General features: G+C 42.3%; 1 protein-coding gene across 1 annotated transcript in view; it reads left to right on the plus strand.

Annotated features, from left to right (window-relative positions):
• Positions 1-26798, plus strand: part of Cht10 (Chitinase 10) — a 356983-nt gene that overhangs the window by 228018 nt on the left and 102167 nt on the right. Inside the window, exons 22-28 of the mRNA XM_068226063.1 lie at positions 410-589; positions 1186-1533; positions 2559-2701; positions 8187-8372; positions 8487-8612; positions 12881-13031; positions 20691-20904. Coding sequence (XP_068082164.1) covers positions 410-589; positions 1186-1533; positions 2559-2701; positions 8187-8372; positions 8487-8612; positions 12881-13031; positions 20691-20904 — 1348 coding nt within the window. The remainder of the gene's footprint in view (positions 1-409; positions 590-1185; positions 1534-2558; positions 2702-8186; positions 8373-8486; positions 8613-12880; positions 13032-20690; positions 20905-26798) is intronic.

Consider the following 26798-nt stretch of genomic DNA (forward strand, 5'->3'; position numbering starts at 1 on the left):
TATATTTTCCCTTGAGGTCTTCGGTAATACTTTCAAGTAAAATTAATGTAATTAATGAACAATAATAATAAATGAATGCATGTTGTGGTACGATGAAGACCATAATAGATTTATTTCCAAACACGTTCAAATATTAATGTAATGAATGAATCATTGTTGCATTGTGATGACGTGCACAACAAATTTCGTTTATGGAATGTGTATTAAGTTATAATATTTCCTTTTACAAATATTATTACTTAAGTACGCGTATACCAGTAAATTATTAATAAAATTTACTAATCCATCATACATTCATTTATCAGATTTATACACTTATGTTCAGTTATTCATTGTATAAAAGGTTTTCTTTTAATGCTGATTTCTTCATAATTAGCTAACAGGATGAACGTGCAATTGTTTGTTACAGGTTACTTCAAAGTTGTCTGTTATTTCACCAACTGGGCGTGGTATCGACCAGGTGTTGGTAAATACGTACCTGAAGATATAAATCCAGACCTTTGTACTCATATTGTATATGGTTTTGCTGTTCTGGACTATGAGAATCTGATCATCAAGGCCCATGATTCATGGGCAGACTTTGATAATAGTGAGTTGATATAATCATAACATATTTTGGTAAACGACTGTACGTTATCATATATTTTATAAATTACCATTTTACACATGCTTATTTTAACTCTCCTAAACAGTTCACCCTCAATGTTCACGTTGTTTTTAATTTACACACCACACTTCCTATGTATCATCATTGTACGTCATTATGAGCTAAATATTGCAGGTTTCACTCTTTCTTACGATGATCTTACACAGGGGTACACAAATGTAGCATTCGTCATTGGTATATTAACCAGAATGTACAAATAACTTCTGCAATTAAGGTTTCCCTCATACTAATCTGGCGATAGTCATAAAATTTATTTCAGAAGTTTCCTATCACTTCAACAGAATACTAAATCATTATAAATATTTTAACGATATAGGAAAAGGTTATAGTTAAGAAACGAAGCGTTCTAAAAGATATCCTGTAATTTTAAATGTATTGTGGGAAGCAGTTGCCATCTCTGTACGGAAAAAGTAAAGAGTAGAGAGGAAATATAGTTCCTATTGTTTTATATTTAGTGACTGAAATAATATTAGTGTTGAAGCACAACATATATGTTACATCTTCTGTTTCTCTTTCAGAGTTCTATGAACGAGTCATAGCGTATAAGAAGAAAGGTCGCAAAGTTTCTCTGGCCATTGGTGGATGGAATGATTCAGCAGGCGACAAGTATAGCCGACTGGTAAATAGTCCATCGGCTCGTCGTAGGTTCATCAAACATGTGATTGAATTTTTAGACAAGTACGGATTTGATGGTCTTGATCTTGATTGGGAATACCCAGTATGCTGGCAAGTAGATTGCAACAAAGGTCCTAAATCTGATAAGATGGCATTTGGACAACTAGTAAAGGAACTGCGTCAAGCATTTGCTCCAAAGGGCCTTTTACTCTCCGCTGCTGTTTCACCTAGCAAGACTGTAATAGATGCTGGTAAGGAACTCTTAAATTATCTATACTGTACATAATAATTTTGTAGAAAGACTAATGCTATACCAGAAAGGAATAGAAAAGGAGGGAATAATTAATTTCATATAATTTACTGTAATACAGGCTCCTTTAGTTCCTTTTATGTAGGTTACCGAAACCACTGTATTTGACAATAAGACTACCGAAAACTACAGATGGGTGTGAATATAAAGGATCCAAGAGCACATATCAACACACATGAGCAACTACGTAAAATATCTAGGTAAAAAGTAATAAATAAATTCTAAACCTAATAAATATATTTTCAACGGCAGATTCACAGAAATAATTTACTTTCTCCATTTTCAACGAAGTGAGAAGTTGTTTAAAGATTTACAGTCCTACACTAAGACAGAAGAAAGCTAATTAGCAGAGCCTTTTATATACCTCTATAGCAGTTCAAATTGACTTAACATTGAAAATGAAGTTATCTGGATAAATCAGAAACCTGTGGAAGACGTTACATATTTTTAACTGATGGCGCCTATTTAAAGTTAAGGCCTGGTGAAATCAAATATTTTGAGCCATAGACAGAGAATTACAAAATACTATTAGTACTTAAGTCTGCCATTAGATGTATTAAGAACATTTTTCGAAAGAATTGATTCCACTTGCAATGATCCCCATACGAAGATCCTTTTTAACATTTTATCATATTCCAGAGAGAAAAGTTGCAGGTATTTATCAGATAGTTCTTTAGTTTTGATATTGAGAATGACCTATAAAATACTGGTATTCTATAATATCCACACACGATATTGATTACACCCTCATCCAGAGATTTCATACAATATTCAAGATCCCATTTCATTTACCACAAACATTAAAATGTACTGAATTTTTGTGAGATGATACCGAAATTAAATCCTCTACGGTCATTAAAGGAATACCGAGTGAATAGAGCTACATAGAAAAAGCAATACGTCTTTCTAGTTTATGAAGAATTTGCACACTTTCCGATGTACGTAATTGTATTCGTTTTCTTATAGGTTATGACGTGCCTACTATCGGTGAGAATCTCGACTGGGTGGCAGTAATGACATATGATTATCATGGCCAGTGGGACAAGAAGACTGGGCATGTTGCACCAATGTATTTCCATCCCGATGATGACTTCCACTTCTTCAATGCTGTAAGTAAAAATGTAACGGAATCTTGTGATTTAACTGTAAGGGAGAGGAATATTCTTTTGGATTAAAGAAATATTACACTAATATACAAAAATCAAACTGACTTTACAGTACTTGAACAATGATTTATCATGCAACTGCCCTTTATATAGTAAAGGTCATTGATTCATTCATTCACTAGAGATTTAGCTTCGTTGCATTCGATTCTGATACCTTACGAGATGGTTTAAAATTTAAAAATATCAACAAAAAGATACAAAACAGTTCACTTAAGTGGAAAGTCATCTACACAAGTCTGCCACTATGTTCTCGGTGTGACACAGTTGGACTGAGTTCGATTTATGGCCTTGCCACAAAATTAAGACAGTCTCAGTTAAGGGAAGTGGGTCAAAATCTTCACTCTTGGCTAACCTAAACTTGGTTTATCGCGGTAGTACCTGAATCTCACCTTTCCATTCCACTTTAAATGACAAATACACTGCCCACTACGGACGTAAGAATTCGATTTATTAGACAAACGTAGCCTCCTTTGTATGCACGTAACTCTTAACTGAGATGTTCCAAGCCCCTTACATGAAGCAACTGTAACAATCTGTGTTAACAAAGTTTACTCTTTCCTTTACATATCACGTGGTACAGTAAACTAAGGGAACTTATAAATAATAATAATAATAATAATAATAATAATAATAATAATAATAATAATGATGTGGGACAAATTGGTCACCGACTGTTTTTACGGTTTTCGGAGACGCTGATGTGCCGGGATCTTGTGAGTCGTTTATGAGTTCTATTCGCGTGCCATTAAATCTACCAACACGAGGCTTTCTTATTTGAGCACCTTCAAATACCACCGGCCTAAGCCAGGATCGAACCTGTCAACTTGGGTTCAGAAAGCCAGTGCTCTAACCTCAGCCACTAAGGCCCGTACGTTTATAACCACTTTGTATATGACATAAGAGCACTCCAATGTCAGAAAATTGGGAACAGCAAATTCTCCCTATCTCTGTTAACCCATTTTGTTCCTTCGACGTGTTGGTGCATTGCTCTATGAGGGGAAATAGAGCCGCATATGTGGGAGTGCTTTTCAGTATTGACTCTCTCACGGTTGAAAACTTACATGGTCCACAACAACAGAGGCCTAGGTCCATATCCCGCAAGGACGTGAAAATTTGCCAGCCTTCCTTAATTTGAGTACAGAAAACATAGGATGCATTGGTAACCATTAAATGATACTATTGTAGTGTAGACTGGTAACATATACAGTTGCTCGCCTAAAATTTGAGGTAAAACTGATTTAACTACTGAGGCCATAAAGACGTGCTCCATTCATCTGGATGGATATGGTTGGGGTTCTCTGTCAACAAGAAAAAAAAAAAAAAAGAAAAAAAAATTAGAAACGAGCTTTTTATTTCTGGAGTGGTACATGGCCCAGGGTTGAATCATTCTGCATCAGGAAGGTGACGGGTGCTATAGCTAAGCACTTGGTGAGTAGGTTACGAATAAACCTTACCTAGCTGGGGCCTCTGCACAGTTGGGTTTTCTATGTACAAGAAGCTTAGTGTAACATGTTACATTGTCTTACACAAAAGACAATAAATTATCTTTCCTACTCGATTGTAAGACAGACGACTGGATGCAGCTAAAGAATCTCTTTACACTTTTGTGTAATAATATTTGAGAATGTATGGGGCTGATACACAGATCTCAATAACTATCTCGTCACTGACTCCAGCACTTGAATGAGGCCATTGTCCACGTTTTGTCGAGTGGACAGAACATAACTTCACCGCTGAAAAAAGAATGTAAGAAAATTGTATACCAAACCCCCCATGGCACTAAAGCCCTTGAAGGGCCTTGGCCTACCAAGCGACCGCTGCTCAGCCCGAAGGCCTGCAGATTACGAGGTGTCGTATGGTCAGCACGACGAATCCTCTCGGCCGTTATTCTTGGCTTTCTAGACCGGGGCCGCTATCTCACCGTCAGATAGCTCCTCAATTATAATCACGTAGGCTGAGTGGACCTCGAACTAGCCCTCAGGTCCAGGTAAAAATCCCTGACCTGGCCGGAAATCGAACCCGGAGTCTCCGGGTAAGAGGCAAGCACGTTATCCCTACACCACGGGGCCGGCTAAATGTGTATAAATCTGAAAATATATTAATTGTATCGAGTAGTGGCGTTTCCATATAAGAGGGTTTTCCTCGACATTTCGTCATTAAATAGGTCTATATCATAAAACATGAAAATAATAACTTTAGATAGAGACTGTGGGGGTAGTAATTATTGTTTAAGGGGAAAAACACTGTGATTATCAGCCCAGACTGAAGACCTTTGGAAAACATCTACCTTAACTCTTGGTAATATCCGAATTAACATAAAGAATTTCAGAGTCAAGCATAAATACCGCAGGTTTCGAAAATTTTTATCGTTTGAAATAATGCATTTTACCATAAACCGTTCAGGTGACAGGCTGGGGATTTTTGTTGGGGCTGATTATTGCGTTAAGGGTAAATAGAATGGGATTTTCTTGCACTCTTCATACTAGAGAGACGAAGAGGGCCGAAACTTAGAAGAATGAAGATATCGGAAAAAGAGAGCTATGAATAGCATGAATATGTATGTCTCCCTAGATCTCGTAAACCTAATGCCATCGGGGTCGAAAAATAGTTGGCCAAGGGAGGTCGGCAGTGGAGACTCGTGAAGTGAAAATGTTTCTTAAAATTTGAAAAATCACGGTTGACCCAACCTTACCTCATTACTTAATTTCTTCCAGAACAATAATATCATCCTTTTTTTAGGTAGAGAGAATGTTTACACAAAGTATTATAAAACACCCAATTAATATAAAACATTTAATATTTTATAGGAATATAAATTCTGCAGCGCGCGCGCGTATGTTTGCGTTCTGAAACTTGGCGTTTGTGCTTGATGATTAAGTATGTGCTTGATCTACCTGCTCGTCAGCAACAGACTGACCTGAAGCCTCACTTCCCTCCAAACCTCAGGCAAGCAATTTAGCGATCTTGTTAGCAATCAAGAGCAATAATCTTCCTGTAGTATAAAACAGAAATGTTTCCCCCTTACTACGTAAGGCTATATTGATCTCAACTTCATCCAAAACCGGTATCAAAAGCAATATACGGAAAACGCTAACGTCTTAGTCTGAACAGCCGTCATGAAGTTAAGTCTTGATGGTGCGAACATGTGAACATGAATCTATTCCTGTTTGTAGGAATTCTCTAGCGATTTATGAGGAAGCTACTGATAGTAAAGCTATGTTAAAAGTTTCAGAATGTAGATGTTATCCCTACATCCAGAGTAAAAGAAGAGAAATCAAAACCCTAATCAAGTTAGACTAGTAAGGAAAGTTGATGGGAACTGACATGATAAATTCTGACATAGATTGGCTGCGTGGCGTATTTCATTAGGCACTCGCCTCCTATGGTCCACATCATGAGATCGAATCCTGGCAGTCGGTTGGCTGTGTCAGTAGATTTACTGGTACATTAAAGAATATCAGTGTTATGGTCCTCCAGTATGTCTAAAAATCAACAGCACTTCAAAGGACGTTATTTACGTGTTATTATTAATATTATTGATACAGGATTTTCGTGGCTCACAGGATTAGGAAGCGCCTGAGCTGAATGGCTGGACAAGAAATTACTTAGAGCAACTTTTAAGACAACAAAATATGGCAATTTTATTTATTTCCTTTTTTGTTGTTGTTGTTGTTGTTTAAAATGTATAGATAGAGAATCTGAAAGAATAACACGCCAATAGAACGGATTATTAATGATCCCGTCAGCTCTAACAATAACAGGGACTTAGAAATCCGAAAAGCAGGTACAAAACTGAGATAATTATTAATAGTTAATTTACACAGGAAAGAGCATAATTGCTCTTGGCAGGCACAAATATCCTATAAGAGAAGGTTTTGCTCCAGGAAGTTACGCTACGCAGGAGTTTTATCTCCAAAAACCATTGTCTAACCTCGCAAAGGCAATCAGTTTCCTTTGCTATACAGAAATTACACTAGATCACATCGAGTAACCTTGCGTTAATATTTTCATCAGTTTACCCACACTAGCATTGATCACCGTTCCAAAAATGGAGCCAAAGTCGAAGAAATAGATACCCTAAGAATAATACAGGAAACACAGAGGCGTAATTGCCTATACTGCCTGGCCTTAATAGTGAAAAGAAAAGGTTGTACATAACCGGCCATAAACAAAATGCAAGGAGGCGAAACCTCTCCACTCCTTCTAGAAATTGTTGAAACCCTAAGTGGACTTCTGGCCCGAAAATACAGAGGCTAATCCTATGTTACGCCGTGGTGACTAAAGAGGAAACCTTAATGCCAAGAGAAGATTTAAGAAATTTAGAGGGTTTGAAAACTTTAGTCACCCCATGCAAGGTTGAATGGGAAACGACACAGAATCATCACTCTTTGTTCCATTACATTACATATTTCCCAGTAGGGAATACAACAGAGTCCTCAGACTGGCCGAAAATTCTACATTTAAACCACCAGTTTTACAAAATGACATTAAAAGAAAAGAGGCTGAAACCTTACCCTCAAACTATCCGCAGAGGCTATCACATGTCTAGTTAAATTCTGCCATTACTTTGTGCTGCTGGATCTTCCTCACGCAGGCCTCGCTCCTGTTTCCCTAGGTCACGTCGTACTCCCCAAACGCTGGAGCAATTCAGCCAATACGGCCCTAGGACCTAGGAAGGGTTTTCATTCCCCAACTAGAAGGTAACGCCTTCTCTCTGGCAAGTAAAACGGCCCTATGTGCCCTTCTTTTATAGTACCATGAGGGGAAAAATTCCAGAAATCTTTACTGATAAGCTGAATTCCTATACACACCCCCGATTTTAATTATCTAGAGAAAATATTTCCAAGTTTTTGATAGGTTGGTTACGATCGAGGAGGAACCAGCTGAATTGTTGACAACTTCGGTACTTAAAAAAAGAACAATCCTCAGAACCAGGTTTACAAGCTTCAAAAATAAACGTTACTCTATGAAATAATAAATTAGAGTTTAGCCGGCGAGTGGGGGGGGGGCAATTAAACTGATAGTAGCGACATCTAACTGTAGAAGACAGAAGTTTCTGGGAGTTCACAAGTTCAAATTTGTCTGCATAGATGGCCTTAGAGAAGGCGCTCAGTTTAAATAGCCGGGGAAGGTGTACTCCTGGTACAATAAATTCTGATTTACTGTTGATAAAGACGGTTGTAGTTTATACGGTATATACACTTATTCTACCTCCCTGTTCTTTTCCAAATAAAGTATTTAATTGAAATAATTTGTTTGTCATTTGTAATATCGTGTTATTTACATCGAATTTCACTTTCCTGCATTTCCCTGTAAATAAAATCATACCTGAAACAAGTTTGCAAAAAAAACATCAATCAAGCTATTAACAGCAAAGCAACAAACCAAACGTAAATAACCTCATTACTATGTTCTTCTCTTTTCATAGAATTTCTCCATTAACTACTGGATATCAGAAGGTGTGCCTAGGAGGAAGGTTGTGATGGGCATGCCACTTTATGGACAGTCATTCACTCTGTCTCAAGCTTCTGTGAATGGTCTGAACGCCCCCGCACCAGGCCCAGGCCAGGCAGGTGAATATACACGAGCTGCTGGCTTCCTGGCGTACTATGAGGTATGTGATGTACAACTACGTTCTTTCTTTCATTCTGTGTTAATTAAAGAGAAAATATTTTCATCTTCTATGTCCTATTTAGAATTTCAAAAATGACATGTAATCCTGTTTCAGATCTGTGATCGTATCAAGAATCGTGGGTGGACGGTTGTGCAAGACCGTGAACACCGTATGGGTCCTTATGCATTCAAGGGCAACCAGTGGGTTGGCTTTGATGATGTAGACATGATCAGACGTAAGGTAGGCCCTTCATTCTCCTTGCCATTAACAAAAAGTAATATGAATTTCTCCAGTAGTTCCACTAGTTATAATCCATTAGATTGCAAGAACAAGGGAAAAACAAAAGCGAAGTAGCCTTAAAGTAAATTCAAAAACTAGACCGTAATGGTCAGAGAAAATGGTATTCTGAAATTTGATTAAAATGTGAAGCATTATATCATGATACGACCTGTCTGAATATGGCTTAAGATCACTGAAATTTGTTAAGATATTTGAAGGGAATTATTCGTCAGTAGAATGATGTGCGGCGATGGAATCGAATTTTGGCTCAGTAAGTTACTAATGATGGTTCTTTGTTCGTGCGAGGTCGATCAGAAGAGCGACAGCTACTATAATGTACATCTATTTCGGGTGATTGGACGAGAACATAGAACATTGGAAGATATATCCATAAGATCATCCAGCCTTTCCTGTTGTCATTCATTGTGAAACAGGAGAATATGGCATTCTTACAGGACAGTGCCTGTCTACATACGCATGTACTGTACAGTAATATGCACATCCCAAGATGTTCGTCAGATACACCTGGTCAAATGTGAACTGATTCGGAGGTAGTAGGGCGCGCTTTCTCGACATCGGTGACATTTTCCCAACGACACCACTACGTAGAATGTGCACAGAACTCCATACCGTAGAATGATATGAAATGTGGTCTATATTCCTGCAAGGGAAGGGGTCACGGAGTACTGAAACGTTCCTTCGACACGCCCTGCTGGTACTATATACACGAGTATGTAGTCCCGTTTCTTTATACGGGATCACGGATGCAGCGAGATGAGTGTATATGGTATGGTTTATGGCCGGATGTCCTCCCTGACGAAAACCTCAGTCGAGGAGCTAATTAAGATTAAATAAATGATGGTGAATGAAACTGGGTAAAGAGGTGGGAGGAATCGGCTATGGCCTATATACAGAAATATCCTGGCATTTGCCTGGAGTGAAAGTGGGAAACCACAGCAAACCATTCTCAGGCAGTCGACGTAGGAGTTCAAACCCATGCGCCTCCCGAATGCAGAGCTTGGCTCCATTGCCACAGCGCGTTAACACGCGCGGCCACTCCGTTTGACATATCCGCAAGTATGCAATCTTCTGAATTAGTTTGTACTATGTAACATTGAGAGCGTGTGCGTTATGTTATGTGTTGGGAAGCTGATGTTTACATGTTTTACAGTGTGATACAGCAGCCCCTTCCAATATCGTTTGCTGCAGCCTAACTAACGTGCACATGGTTATAGGTGTGTTATTCCCCTGCAAGCGTACTGTGTGGTACTAATGTTCAGTGAGCACATTTTCCACACAATTCTGAACCCTAGAGAAATTTTATATCATCCGTTCGCAAAACATGACGCCTTAAAATCATGTAGCAACGTCCTTTTACCATGTAACCACGTTAATGTATCGTGCCTCGTGACCGGGTGTAACGAAGAGGGAAGTCAATCCATAAGCCCAGGTAACAGTGCAGTAATTAATGTCTTAAACGCCGAACCGGATGATGTATGTACTCTGCTCTCGTCGTACTACGAGCGTGCTTCCAGCAGTGTAGCGTAGCGGATGTGGTTAGGCGTTCACCTAGAAATCGACGAAATGTGCTAGCGGCGATTCGAATCCTGCATCGATCAAATATTGTTGCATCGGTATGATGTTTGAATACGCGAACACAGGCCCACGTTTGCTACATTCAAACAGTAGAATGACGCTATTATTCATCTTGTGCCCTGCGCATACTCCGCTGGTTAGGGCCTGAGTGTACTGTAACCTCTGCTGTCAACTGGAATGTTTTCCACAGAGGAATACGTTGACATGCTCCTCGTTTATGGGGAAGCAAGACAAAACGCGTGCTAGGCACTGCGTCTCTACCAGGAACGATATCCCTACAGGCGACACCCGGCTGCTACGACATTCCGCCGTGTTGAAAGACGCTTGAGGTCAACAGGTGTGATTTCCAACCAGCCACCAGTCTGCGATAGACGCGTTACATCGGGTGAAAGAGAAGAGGCAGTTCTGGAGGCAGCTAGTAATAACCCACACATTAGTACAAGGGCGATTGCACGACAGGTGAACACCAGCCACCCGTCCGTCTGGAGAATACTGCATGAACATAAATTTCACCAATACCATCTTGAGCTACACCAAGGGCTCCGTGAGCGCGATTTCGAAGCTGGAATGGAGTTCTGTCGGTAGTTATTAGGCATGCTGGAAGATGATGCAGCATTCGTATCGTATATCTTGTTCTCGGACGAATCGCGCGTCCACAATAATGGAAACGTCAATCGCCACGACATGCACTATTGGAGTCCGAACAATTATCACTTGGTTCGACAGGCGGCCCATCAAGTACGATGAGGATTTCTTTGAGGGCCATTGGACTGGCCCACGCTACCAGCACTTTCTGCTTCAGGAACTCCCACTGCTGCTGGAGGATGTGCCCCTGTACAGTCGTCTGACGATGTGGTTGCAACAGGATGGAGCTCCATCATATTTGATTCTGCGCGTTCGTAACCATCTGAACGAGGAACTGCCAGGGAAATGGTTAAGACGAGGAGGCCCTGTTTCTTGGCCCGCCAGATCACCGGATTTAACGCCGTTAGACTTCTTCTTGCGGGGACATTTGAAGAAGGTTGTTTACACTCAAGCGCCGGAAAACCCCGACCACCTCCGGCAACTCATCACGGACCCCTGCCGAGCAATTACACCTGGAATGCTTCAGCGCGCAAGACGATCTATAGGACACCGGGCCCGAATGTGCATGAACCATAACGGTCATCACATCGAGCATTTGGTGCGATAAAACATTGTCAGGGCAGTTGTGTCCCTATATTTCCGGTCTGTATGCATCCGGCTTGCTAACTGGGACCACAAACACATTCATTTGCACACAATTTGCATGAAAGCGGGTATTGAACTTATATTGCGTGCGGTACGTATTAAACAAATATTTCAAAAATTTGTAATTTTTGCCCCGGAATCGAACCTGCCACCTGACTTGCAAGCCCGGTTCGCCTCGCCTTTACCAACTACACTTCGGTCCCATACGGCACACTGGGCAGCTTATAGCAAGTATTAGGGTTATTGCGGTCACAATATCAATTTAGTGTTTCGCCGGCGTGTCAGGTTCAAACGATCTAGAAGGCACACGCATGTCTTTCAGCGTTTAATACGAGTATAACATTACGGCGTCCTATCATGGTGAGGCGGTAAATACCAAGATATCCGGTTGTGTTGTCTGAGCATACCGGCAGGGCAGATGTTTTCAGGATGGAATGAATATTGTGGGTTGCATAAAACTACAATTGGAAGGGGCGGTTGAATCACGCTGCATATACACAAACAGACTGAATTTATCATTAGTCATTTTCATCTGCGGCGGCAGAGGTCGGATCCCTCGCTGAGTCCGAGGTAAAAACGAACCCTGGAGGGTAAACAGGTTAAGAAAGAACAATTTTCATCTGGACTGTATGTTAATGAACCTTATTTAAAAACGTACGAAAATCATTTCACCAAGAACTTGAAAAGAAATTGCAATGCTATAGATAAACAACAGAATAATAGTCTAGTACCTCAAGTTTCTTAAAGTTTGGACATTAATAATCTGAGAACAAAGGAGTTCAACTAACTTATCTGTTTAATTACCCTTCAGTCCGCCTCCGAAGAGTACCGATCTGGTATTCGTCTATTAGCTGCCATCCTTGGAGGTCTGGGTTCGACTCCGGTGCTGCCAGAAATTTAAGATTAGCAGGAGTGCTGGGATGCGGTTAAATAGATGCATGCAGCCCGCCTCCATTGGGGGTGTGCCTGAAAAAAAGCTGCTCATCTTGGACTGAGGACACGAATTTACTTTACTTACACTTCATGGAATACAGTCTCAAATTATTATACTCTTCTTCTTAGGAAATTCGTATACATATATTTGAGCCATCCTTATGCAACTGAGGAGGATCATTCTCTTATGTTCAATGAAGTAATACCATATTCAGAAGGTCATATCCATGAGACAGTGATAGATTATGCATATTATTGAAGATATATTTCAGAAAATTGTTGATGACTTGACATTCGTCCACACACTACAATCAAACAATAGTCCGTGTAATATAGTTATTTTCAGTTGATGATTGTTGAATTACTAAAATAATATGTTCATATTCCAAATTTCTCATACATTGTTGCAAATCAGAAATTATAATTCTAGAATGCGTACTCATCAAAATTTTGATCTTGATCTTTTTCAGTCTGAATATATTCGTCAGATGGACCTTGGTGGCGGAATGATATGGGCTCTTGATTTGGATGATTTCCGTAATGTCTGTGGATATGGCTCTCATCCTTTGCTCAATACAATTCGTACTGTTTTGGCAGCCCCACATGGTTCAGGCGACCTCAGTAAGTATCAGATGAAATTGTACACATGTTTTTCCTTAATAAGAATATATATGTCCGCCTCTATGGTGTAGTGGTTAGCTTGATTAGCTGCCATCCCCGGAGGCCCGGGTTCGATTCCCGGCTCTGCCACGAAATTTGAAAGGTGGTACGAGTGCTGGAGCGGGGTACACTTATCCTCGGGAGGTCAACTCAGTAGAGGTGGGTTCGAGTCCCACCTCAGCCATCCTGGTAGTGGTATTCCGTGGTTTCCCATTTCTCCTCCAGGAAAATGCCGGGATGGTACCTAACTTACGGCCACGGCCGCTTTCTTACCTCTTCCTTGTCTATCTCTTCCGATCTTCCCATCCCCCCAGAATGCCTGTTCAGCATAGCAGGTGAGGCCGCCTGGGCAGGGTACTGGTAACCCTCCCCAGTTTTATCCCCCGACCCAATGTCTCACTCTCCAGGACACTGTCCTTGAGGCGGTAGAAGTGGGATCCCTCGCTGAGTCCGAGAGAAAAACCAACCCCGGAGGTTAAACAGATTAAGTCAGAAAGAAAGAAAGAAAGAAAGAAAGAAAGAAACCTATTGTTTCAACGGAACAAAGTTCCTTCTGCTATACCTGAAGAATAAACTTCTCATACCTGCAGTTCACTCATAATTGTAATTGTTGCGGAGTTATCCGTGGAACAGAGAGAGGTGAAAGAAGGTGTGGGCTTGAATGGGCCTAACTACGATATCAAAATTAATTTAAAACTTTAAATAAAGGTTATAAATCTTATAAGGTCTCAAAACAACAAAATTCTTCACTTAGTGCAGAAAAACCAATGTATCAGATACAATGTCAATTTTGATACCAGAATAGAAAACCCCAGAATAGGGAATTTAACACATTAGGGCTTCAAGCTCCTAATTTACAAATTTACAACGTCGGCAATGTAGCGTTTGCATAGACAAGGAGAGAAATCTCCCATGACAGAGCACCTTGCTCCAACCGGTACACATTTACAGCCTTCCAGAGGCACCCCTCTATATTACAGTAAAATTAGCAATCTCAGAAAAGAGCTTACGTGCTCTCCAACTTTAACCAAGGAGACTGCGTTCCCAATTTCTCACAGCCCACTCAAGGTAACATTACACAAAAAATCGTACAAATTTCTGGCCTCTCTAGGCCCAACCTACAATTTACAATTTTGTACACAGGGGTATCTATTATCCAAACTACTGGGCCTTCGTGGAAAAGAAGAACAGGTTAAATTACTGGCCCGAACACAAAATGTATGGAGGCGTGCACTTGCGCTCCTTGAAACTCGGTTTTGAAACCCTACTTGGGCTTGTGGCCCGATGATGCAGAGGCTAATCCCACACTAATGAGGTGATCAGAAGAACTAGTTACTTGGTAATTTACAGGAGAAAAACGGTTACAAAGTCGTAGTCACCTCAAGGTAAATTGAAGGGGAACTCGAGAAGCTAACGCAGTCTCTATCCCCGATTTATAATTTGTCTTTATGAAATATTACATTAGCCGAAAGGAATTTTACATTTTAGAAAACAGGTGGTTACGTAGTTAGAAATTAGAACCTTCCCCTCGTGTATGACTGCGGAGATATCTACAGAGATATAAAACTGGTGGCCATTATCTGGGCTGGTGTACTGCCTGCCGAAGAATGAGGCTCCCTGCCTCCTGTCTTAAAACACACACTCTCAGAAGTTCGGCGATTAAAAGCCACGGTAACTTGAAAAAGCCGCAGCTTATATACCCAAGGGGATGGTTCGAGAGGGTTCTGGACTAAATCCGGACACACCCTCTCATTTTTATTGGCCGAATAAAAATCCAAATACAAAAATTTCTAATTGGCCAGATTCTAAAGCTGGCGGAATGAGAAGGAAGTGTTGCAAACCTTGACGTAACAAAATAAATGAACATTGATTTAGTTATGAAAACCTAGAAACAGAAAACTTCTTTAAATCACAAATTCTTCCACCTTACACCAGAGTGCATTACCTCAGGTGTTTTTTGTAATGACATTCATCGAAAGGGGGGGTGGCAGCCTTTCGGAAGATGCAAGGGCGGCAGTCTACATGATTGACTGATATGGCCTTGTAATAATACTCAACATGGCTTAGCTGTGTTGATACTGCTACACAGCTGAAAGCAACGGGAAACTACAGCCGTAACTAACTCCCGAGGACATGCAGCTCTCTCTGTATGAATGATGTACTGATGATGGCTTCCTCCCGGGTAAAATATTCCGGAGGTAAACTAGTCCCCCACCGAGCTCGACAGCTGCAGTCGCTTAACTGCGGCCAGTAGCCAGTATTCGGGAGATAGTAGGTTCGAACCCCACTGTCGGTAAGCTACTACGACCAGCATAGTGAAAGAATTATTGACATCAAGATAGACACCAAAAAAATGCCCACCACAATAGTGCAGGTCTATATGCCTACTAGTTCAGCGGATGATGAGGAAATCGAAAGAATATATGGAGAGATAGAAGATTTAATACAATATGTAAAAGGTGATGAGAATCTAATTGTGATGAGAGACTGGAATGCAGTGGTAGGCCAAGGAAGAGAAGGTAATACAGTAGGAGAATTCGGATTGGGACAAAGGAACGAAAGATGAAGTCGGCTGGTTGAATTCTACACTGATCATAATTTAGTCCTTGCCAATACTTGGTTCAAACACCACAAACGACGGCTGTATACGTGGACGAGACCTGGAGACTCTGGAAGGTATCAAATAGACTTCATTATGATTAAGCAGAGATTTAGAAACCATGTGTTGGATTGCAAAACTTTCCCAGGAGCAGACGTGGACTCTGACCACAACTTGTTGGTCATGAAACGCCATCTGAAGTTGAAGAAATTGAAGAAAGGAAGGAATGAAAAAGATGGGATCTAGACAAGGTTGAAAGAAAAGAGTGTGAGGGATTGTTTCAAGGAAGAAGTTGCACAAGGACTAAATGAAAAGGCTGAAGGAAACACAATAGAGGAAGAGGGCATAGTCATGAAAAATGAAGTCAGTAGGGCTGCTGAAGAAATGCTAGGAAGGAAGAAAAGATCAACTAAGAATCAGTGGATAACTCAGGAGATATAAGACCTGATTGATGAACGACGAAAATAAAAGAATGCTAGAAATGAAGAGGGCAGAAAAGAATACAGGCGATTAAAGAATCAAGTGGATAGAAAGTGCAAGGTAGCTAAGGAAGAATGGCTGAAGGAAAAGTGCAAGGATGTCGAAGGTTGTGTGGTTGTAGGAAAGGTAGATGCTACATACAGGAAAATCAAGGAAACCTTTGGAGAAAGGGAATCTAGGTGTATGAATATTAAGAGCTCAGATGGAAAGCCACTTCTAGGGAAAGAAGACAAAGCAGAAAGATAGCAGGAACATATCCAACAGTTGTATCAAGGTAAAGATGTAGATAATTTGGTTCTGGAACAAGAAGAGGTTGTTGATGCTGATGAAATGGGAGACCCAATTTTGAGGTCAGAGTTTAACAGAGCTGTGAGCGACCTAAATAGGAACAAGGCACCTGGAATTGATGACACTTCCTCTGAATTACTGACTGCCTTAGGAGAAACCAGCATGGCAAGGTTATTCCATTTAGTGTGTAAGATATATGAGACAGGAAAAGTCCCAACAGATTTTCGTCAGAATATTGTTATACCTATTCCCAAGAAAGTCGGTGCTGACAGGTGTGAAAACTACCGCACCATCAGTTTAGTATCTCATGCCTGCAAAATTTTAACACGTATTATTTACAGAAGAATGGAAAAACAAGTTGAAGCTGAGTTGGGAGAAGATCAATTTTCTTCTGAAGAAATGTAGGAATACGTGAAGCAATTCTGACTTTACGTCTGATCTTAGAGGATCGAATCAAGAAGGACAAGCCCACGTACATGGCATTCGTAGATCTAGAAAAGACATTCGATAATGTTGATTGGACCAAGCTATTTGAGATTCTGAAGGTGATTGGGATCAGATACCGAGAACGAAGAATTATCTACAATCTGTATAAAAATCAGCCTGCAGTAATAAGAATCGAGGGCTTTGAGAAAGAAGCAGCAATCCAGAAAGGAGTGAGGCAAGGCTGCAGTTTGTCCCGCCCCCCTCCTTTTCAATGTTTACATAGAACAGGCAGTAAACAAAATCAAAGAGAAATTTGGAAAGGGAATCACAATCCAAGAAGAGGAAATCAAAACCTTGAGATTTGCCGATGATATTGTTATTTTATGTGATACTGCAGAAGATCTCGAGAAGCTGCTGAATGGTATGGACGAAGTCTTGGGTAAGGAGTAAAAGATGAAAATAAATAAGTCCAAAACAAAAGTAATGGAGTGCAGTCGAACGAAGGCAGGTGATACAGGAAATATTAAATTAGGAAATGAAGTCTTAAAGGAAGTAAATGAATGTTGTTACTTGGGTAGTAAAATAACTAACGATGGCAGAAGTAAGGAGGACATAAAATGCAGATTAGCACAAGCAAGGAAGAGCTTTCTAAAGAAAAGAAATTTGCTCACTTCAAACATTGATATAGGAATTAGAAAAATGTTTTTGAAGACTTTCGTGTGGAGCGTGGGATTGTATGGAAGTGAAACATGGACGATGACTAGCTCAGAAAGAAAGAGAATAGAAGCTTTTGAAATGTGGTGTTACAGAAGAATGCTAAAGGTGAGATGGATAGATCGGATCACGAATGAAGAGATACTGAATCGAATTGGCGAGAGGAGATCGATTTGGCTAAATTTGACGAGAAGAAGAGGTAGAATGATAGGACACATCTTAAGACACCCAGGACTTGTTCACTTGGTTTTTGAAGGAAGTGTAGGAGGTAAGAACGGTAGGGGTAGACCAAGGTATGAATATGACACGCAGATTAGAGCAGATGTAGGATGCTGTAGTTACGTAGAAATGAAAAGGTTAGCACAGGATAGGGTTGCATGTAGGGCTGCATCAAACTAGTCTATGGACTGATGACTCAAACAACAACATCCATGGAGAAAAGCTCAAACATCTAGACGTAAACCTAAACAAAACAAATAAATCCAGTCAGTTTAGGCAACTTGAAAGTAACACATTACTCAAAAATTCAGTGGTGGCATCTTCTAGTCAATGTCCCAACTTCATGCATTAGTGGTTTCAAGTTTAGTTTGATAAGTTGCTTGAGGCGCTTCTTTTAAATGTGCGGGGTTGAGGTGTACCCCCCGGTACAGTAATGATCATCCTAATCTACCAGTGCATGAAGTGATGCAACTCTTAACTCCACTGACCTTCCAAATTGTATCAGAGGATGAAATTCTTCATATTAACGATTTCGCTGGTTATCATACTATTCTCCAAGAATGATGGAAATTCTTACAATTAATTCTCAACACTTCCTCTTTGTATTACAAAACGTTGTTTATTTGTTATATTCGTAATTGAAAAGAAGACGTAATAAAATAGTTATATTATGTTGTAGACATTGACTCACAATGATTGAAATCACCGGGCGAGTTGGCTGTGCGGTTAGTGGCGCGCGGCGGTGAGCTTGCTTCCGAGAGATAGTGGGTTTGAATCCCACTGTCGGCAGCCCTGAAGATGATTTTCTATGGTTTCCCACTTTCACACAAGGCAAATGCTGGGGCTGTACCTTAATTAAGGCCACGGCCGCTTCCTTCCAACTCCAAGGCCTTTCCTATCCCATCGTCACCATCAGACCCATCTGTGTCGGTGCGACGTAAAGCCTCTAGCAAAAAAAAAAAAAAGAAATACTATTGAAATCATCTTGAAGGATGTTTGTAAATATTTACGTTGTTATCATCTTAAACATACATGCTTACTCAAAATTTGGCGTTCATCAGTAGGATTCGATTATAAAAAGTATTGAATACTAGATTTTAATACATCTAGTGGATTTTTCTTCGAGTACTCTGGTTTTCCCCGTCATCTTTCATTCCGGCAACACTCTCCAATATAATTAAATTTGATCTGTCAAACGTTAATCATTGCCCTAGAGGAGTGCGACAATCTTCGGCAGCCGGCATAATTCGATCCTCGCCGCTTGATGGGGACTTCATTCTTTCCATTTCTGACCCAGTTTAATGACTGGAAACAGGCTGGGGGATTTTCAACGTGTATCAACTGGATATATTCTTCTGAACTTTGACCTATATAATATACCTTATAAAATCTGGCTCCTTGATTGAATGGCCAGCGTAGTGGCCTTCGGTTGGAAGAGTAATGGATTCGGTTCTTGATCTGGCTGGGAATTTTAACCGCATCTGGTTACATACTCTGGCTCGGGGATTGGCTTTTGCGTTTGAATTAATAAGCAGTTCCTCGGTACATACAAGACACCACTCTGTCAACCATCATAGAAACACGTGATTATTGATTACATCCCTCTAATAGGTAGGCGTAAATATGGGCATCTGATAGTAAAACTCGGCCAAGTTTACAAATGTTCCACAGATCACACCCGCGACTCCACTAGAGTGTGAAAGAATTATTTTTTATAACATTGTAATTCAACTGACGACTTTTTTATAATTTTGACTGGTCAATGCAGTTGTATAAGTTATATTTAATGCAAGCAATCTGATATCAGCAATGAAGTGCACATTTTGGTTAAGACAAATAAGTGGTTTTTTAAAAATATTATCGACCATCCACGAGCCTCTTGGTTCATACCGGATGTAGAACTATCCTACATTTGTGATCCACATACTAATACATAATAATTTGCATTACGTCGCACCGACGCAGATAGGTCTTGCGGTGATGATGGGATAGGAAAGGGCTAGGAGTGGAAGGAAATGACCCCTTAATTACGGTACAGGCCCAGCATTTGCCTGGTGTGAAAATGGAAACTACGGAAAACCTTTTTCAGGGCTGCCAACAGTGGGGTTCGAACCAACTATCTCCCGTTGCAAGTTGATAGCTACGTTGCTCAAACCACGTGGCCACTTATAATAATAATAATAATAATAATAATAATAATAATAATAATAATAATAATAATAATAATAATAATAATAATAATAATAATAATAATAATAAATACGTACGTAAACGTTATGCTTTTGCTGGCGATTCCTAATGTTTTCAGTGCACTATGTCTTCTGGTATGGCCTAGAAAAGATTTGTTACTTTCATTCACCTGTCTCAGTTTCAACCCTGGATTTTACAATGTGAAAGTGACTGAGGTATCAGCAATGTTAATAATGCCGTTACTTATGCAGCCAGACCCTGTGATGAATAGTGGAAAATGCCATTCATAGGGTCACTTAGTGCGTAATTTCAGTAGACATAGCAAACTAATATGTAGTAGCAACTTCCGGCTCCGTGAGGAAAGCAACGGGAAACAATTTCACTCCTCAGTTCCCTAGTACGCCTCTTCAGTAACACCTAGGCCATCGGTGTATGATACCTGATGGTGGAACTGTTGGGGATCCGACCAGCCTTCGGGCTAAGTACTCAACTTGAACGTCCTTCCTACTGTGTTAGGTTCAAGAGGCACATACAAGGAAAGCTTGTAGATGCAGTAGTTTATTAATTCTGTGTGTATAAAATGCTTGGAAATAACTGTTATTGAAAATAAATTATTATCAAATGCAATACAGAGTCACTATTCGTCATTCAGTTTACAGAGTATCATGATGAAGAGACTCATTTCTTGTACTCTCTGTTTATAGCAACTGCCCCACCTGCAACAACATCCGTTCCTGGAGGTGGCGGTGACGGAGGAGGTGGTGACATGAGTACTACATCAACCATGAAACCAGTTCCACCAGCAACATCAACGAAGCCTCCGCCGGAGATAATTACTACTCATCGACCTGGAACTCCCGGCACAATGGACGATGAACTGAAAGTTGTGTGTTACTTCACAAATTGGGCATGGTACAGGTGAGTAAATGTACAGTTGAAGGCAATTATGCCGACAATCGGGCTACAGTGAGAATTGATGATACCTCAAAATAGTTATGCTTCACTCGCCAAACAAAAGTTCCAAACATTCTGTACAATGTTGAAGTGGTACTTCGAAAGTAATACATCTGCCAGTTTACTGACAAGTGAAACCAAACAAATCACTTCGACTGTAAGCTAACAGAGACACAAATCACTTTTCTTGAGCTAATCCCATTGTGTAGCAACCTCATTCAATACAGAGTGGAATGCCCCTTTGAATGAATGCAAGCCTGCACTCTACGTGGCATACTACCCACGAGTTCATTCAACCACTGCTGATCTAACTCATTCCATTCTTCAGTGGCAATTCTGCGTAACTCGCGTAGATTTCGTGGTGGGTACGCCGTGTTCGCACAGCTCTTTTCAATTGATCCCAGACATGTTCCATGGGATTCATATCGGGGGAACATTAAGGCCAATCCAGTCGGGCAATACCGGCACAAATAATGAAATCATTGGCGATGCATACACGATGGATGCGGGAGTTGTCATCCATAAAGTTGAATTCTTCCCCAAAATGCAGAAGAAACGGTTCAACGATGGTTTGGAGAATATCATTCCCGTATTGGAGAGCGTTGAGTATGCCCTGGGCGGACAACTGTAGTGACGGTAGCCCCTACATGATGCCGAACCTGAATATCACTGATCCACCGCCTTGTTGTACTCGATGAACGGGATGTCTCTGGCGTGCAGCATTACCAAGTGCCCTTCACACACGTTGTCGGCGGTCTTCGGGTATCAGACATATGCGGGATTCATCTGTGAAGAGAACATTGCGCCAATTTTCCATAGGCCATTCTTGGTGATATTGTGGCCATATGTACCGTTCAACATGCTGTCTGGGTTTCAGGGCCGGGCCTCTCCATGGCTGTCTAAAATACAGAGAGACGTTTCTGAATCTGTTTCATACAGTTTAGTTGGACACGTGCCTCCTAGTGGCCCCCATAAAGTAATTGTTAATCGTGGTGGCAGTGTCGTCGGGGTTAATGCGGACTAGAATTCGCAGATACCGGTCATCTACCACAGTTGTTGCTCTAGGGCACTTGTCTTTGGCGCCATCCTCTCTCCACAGCAGGTGTCTACAAGATACCCTGCTGCTGCGTCCAAGTGTACATAGGCACTACAAAACGCTGCATCGTCACACGATTGAAGGAGCACAACAGACATAGCCGGCTGAAACAAGCTGCTAGCAGGCCATGGCATACAGTACAGCAACACCAAAGTACTGTCAACTACTGTGTCATATCACGCACGGCTACAAAGGAAAGCCATTGACATCCTGAAGCACACCAACAGCTTCAACTGTAAGGAGGAATCTGAGTGGCTAAACAAAGCCTGGTTTCCAGTCCTGAAAGCCTTAAATGCTGAAGGGCACGATGGCCAATTCAGAACAGGAAAAGCAACGGGTGATCAGTTGTCTGTCTTCGCCAAGGCAGGTCATGTACATCGGGCTCCTTAATGATTCAGCCATTGGCCGAAGAACAGCCAATCAGTGCCCCCCCGCCAGCATGGCGGACCAATAGGTGAGTAGCGTACCGTAGGCTGCACTGTATCATAAGGTGGAATTACAACACCACTTCATTCCACTGAGAGCTTCGCTGCTATCGAAGTCAGTCGAAACACTTGACAATGTCGAACGCAGTTTTCGGTGAAACGTCAGGACCATCACATGCTCCTGGACCACGGCCTGCAAGCAATTGGAATGCTTGTGATAGATGGAGCTATACGCAAGTTTCTTCATATGGTTAGACAGTTCAAAGATCGAGGTGTTTCGCATCATGTCACCGTAGGTCGAGGAGGAATGTGTTTGTGGCATACACTGGTGATACATAACTTTTTTGAAGTGTGTAGAATGAGTTCTTGGCTCAATGTGAATACAGGGGATAGACCAACCTTAGATATTCGTGATATGCATGCGTATTTACTGAAAGGTATAAAATAGCAAGGAGGGATTCAGTTGGGTGGAAATGTACTGAGTAGTTTGACCCATGCCGATGACTTTGGTTTAATGGCAGACGGTGCTGAAAGCCTGGAAACCGGGTGATTTGGCTGTGGAGTTAGGGGTGCGCGGCTGTGAGCTTGCAATCGGGAGATAGTGGGTTTGAATCCCACTGTCGGCAGACCTGAAAATGGTTTTCGGTGGTTTCCCATTTTCACACAGGCAAATGCTGGGGCTGTACCTTAATTAAAGCCACGGCCGCTTCCTTCCAACTCTTAGCCCTTTCCTATCCCATCGTCGCCATAAGACCTATCTGTGTCGGTGCGACGTGCCACTAGGAAGTTAAAAAGAAAGCCTGGAACATAATATACTGGAGCTTGAAAGGAAGTACAGCGTGTACGATATGAGAATTAGCAATTCCAAAACTAAAGGGATGTCAGTAGGGAAAAAAATTAAGAGGACTGAAAGTCTGATAGGGAATACGAAGCTTGAACAGGTGGATCCTTTCAAGTATTTAGGATGTGTATTGCCCCAAGATGTTGGTATTGTAGCGTGTTGGCGTGATAAATAAGGATCCTTTCAAGTATTTAGGATGTGTATTGCCCCACGATGTTAGTATTGTAGCGTGTTGGCGTGGTAAATAATTAAATAAATGAGTACAGAATCTCGTAGCGTCCTATTTCTAAGATTTATTAACTAAGCACTACAATTACAGATTTACACACACACACACACGATTGCCGAGCTTACAACTTACACAAGTACACGGTTACACACACTTACACGGTTCGCGCTCTCTCTTAGTTTTTCATGTTCCATCTACAATGTCACACACACAGAGTCATCGATTATTCACATTACACTCACTCGGTCACACTCGTTAGCGCTGTCACGGTCCACAGCCTACACGTCAGTCTCGCAGGTCGGGGTAGTATCTGCTGTTCACTCAACCCTTGGAACTCCGTTCGCAGTCTACACACGTCGGCACCCAGTGTTCCCTTCGCGCTGCTGCAGAACACCCAAAGTTCTTCTCCAGCAGCCGGATCCAAGAGACTCACACACATGACTTCAGGGAAACAGGAACGAGTCCTCGGCTCCAACAGGCAGATACTCCATCAGGCTGACATCCACAGCCCAGGCTACCAGCGAACTCAATCTCGCTCTGACTCACTCACTCGCTCACTCACTCACTCACTAACTCACTTTAACTCTCACTGACTGCAGGCAGGTCGTTCCTCTCTTATATACCTGCGCTGGCCCTTCTAGAATAGTCCGGATGCTCGATGGATCCAGGAAGCTCGCGAAATGGAAGACTCCAGATTAATCGTGGAGTCATTTCCATAATCCTCTGCTACGGGACCGCGGGCTTAAACGAATGGAGCTATCCTAGCACTTAAGTGCTGCTCATGATTGGCGCGGTTGAAGTAAGGGGTGGGCTGAATACGGTGACGAGCCGGGCCCATAGCAAGTTGGCATGGCGGATGCTATAACCATTACATTGCCCCTTCCTTAATGCTGCTCGTCCCGAGCTGCTCCACGATACGCTGCAATAGTGTTTGTTCGGTTGGCCACCACCTTCCCATGGGGGATCCACTGGGTCCGGTTGACGGTGTCGTCGTTCCCGTTGATAACGATCAGCAAGTCCTCGCATGGCAGCCGGAACTTCGGTGTTTTTCCTTTCGTCCACTGCCGCGTCTACTTTCAGGGCTTGAGCGCCTTCGTAGTTGTCTGGTGTGATGCACTTGACTGGTTTGCTCGTCCCAGATTTAGCCCTGCTGGATTTCCTCTTCTTCCGGGGTGCGGAATTTGATGTTCGTACTGGCACGCAGCTTCATGCCGGAACAAGTGTCCTGGTCAGGTGGCACCCTCGTTCGTTGGTCATCGGTTCATCTTCCATTGGTGCTCCGTCTCCTAGTATGGGTCCCTCCAGCCGCGTCGTTGCAATCGCCGCCTCTGTCTCATGGGCCATCGTCAGAGTTTCTTCGTAGTTCTGTTTCCTGCCGATCGCCCTCTCTGGGCGGATCTCAGCGCCACGTAGTTTATCACAGGTGTCAGCCGCCTCGAGCTTGGCGTCACCTGGGGTAACTCTTCCACAATCACGTCGCCTAGTAGCTCGATCTCGGCGTCGAATTCCCGCTGCGTTATATCGGTGCGCTGAGTCCTCTCCTGCAGCTGGACTCGGCAGGTGGCTCTCGGTTGCTGGACACTGCAGCGCACTTCGAGCACCACCACAACCTCGTCGTAGGTCGAACTTGGCAGGGGGCTGCGTTGTACTGTCATCTTCTGTACACGTAGTCCGGAGACCGGATATTCAGCACTCTTCTTGGACGTCGATCCGGTCTCGAACTGGGTCCGGCATGTTCTCTTGGAAGTAATCCCGTCGTCCCGTGGGGTTTCCAACTTCACGTTGGTGGAGCTGCCATCGCTGCTAGCAGGATTCATTCGCGTCTCCATAGCCATCGTTTTCGCACGCGGGGCACTCACTTCCACCGCTTGGCCTCGAACTCCGGAATCCACAACCGCGAGCATCTCTTCGGACCCCTTCTCGTCCAGTTCGTTGTCGCCCTTCACGTCGTCATTGTCGACCTCGGTTTCGAGAGAGCGCACTTGGTTTTCTGACTTTAACTGCTCGCTCTTCCGTTCACTTGAGTCTGTTTTCAATTGGTCCGGGTTTGATCTCCGCTCAGATCTCAGTTCACTAATGAGTTCGCCATAACCAGATACAATTTTATTTTCAAGTTCACTAAAGTTGCTTAGAAAAATCTGGAGTTGTTCGGAATTCATTTCACTAGTAGAAATTTCTGTCGACTACAATTCTGACACCAGTTTTTACGTAAGAGTTTATCCACTAGTTTATCACACTTGTCCATCCCACTTCTGACGCCAGTTGTAACGTGTTAGCAGGGTAAATAAATGAGTACAGAACCTGGTAGCGTCCTATTTCTAAGATTTATTAACTAAGCACTACAATTACAGATTTACGCACACACACACGATTGCCGAGCTTACAACTTACACAAGTACACGGTTACACACACTTACATGGTTCGCGCTCTCTCTTAGTTTCTCATGTTCCATCTACAATGTCACACACACAGAGTCATCGATTATTCACATTACACTCACTCGGTCACACTCGTTAGCGCTGTCACGGTCCACAGCCTACACGTCAGTCTCGCAGGTCGGGGTAGTATCTGCTGTTCACTCAACCCGTCGAACTCCATTCGCAGTCTACACACGTCGGCACCCAGTGTTCCCTTCGCGCTGCTGCAGAACACCCAAAGTTCTTCTCCAGCAGCCGGATCCAAGAGACTCACACACACGACGTCAGGGAAACAAGAACGAGTCCTCGGCTCCAACAGGCAGATACTCCATCAGGCTGACACCCCAAGCCCAGGCTACCAGCGAACTCAACCTCGCTCTCACTCACTCACTCACTAACTCACTCTAACTCTCACTGACTGCAGTTAGGTCGTTCCTCTCTTATATGCCTGCGCTGGCCCTTCTAGAATAGTCCGGATGCTCGATGGATCCAGGAAGCTCGCGAAATGGAATACTCCAGATTAATCTGGAGTAATTTCCATACTCCTCTGCTACGGGACCGCGGGAGGAAGCGAGTGGGGCTGACCTAGCACTTAAGTGCTGCTCGTGATTGGCGCGGTTGAAGTAAGGGGGTGGGCTGAATACGGTGACGAGCCGGGCCCATAGCAAGTTGGCATGAAGGATGCTATAACCATTACAGTATACTGAGCGAAACTGAATCACTATGCAGCGAAGCTAATACAATGAGCTCGCAGTTGCGATCAGCAGTTTTGTGTAAGAAAGTTTCGTCCAGAAACTGACTTCAGTCTTTACACCGATCTCTTTTCAGACCGACATTGCTGTACGGGAA

The sequence above is a fragment of the Anabrus simplex genome, chromosome 2, assembly GCF_040414725.1.
Source record: "Anabrus simplex isolate iqAnaSimp1 chromosome 2, ASM4041472v1, whole genome shotgun sequence".
Classification (NCBI taxonomy): Eukaryota; Metazoa; Arthropoda; class Insecta; order Orthoptera; family Tettigoniidae; genus Anabrus; species Anabrus simplex.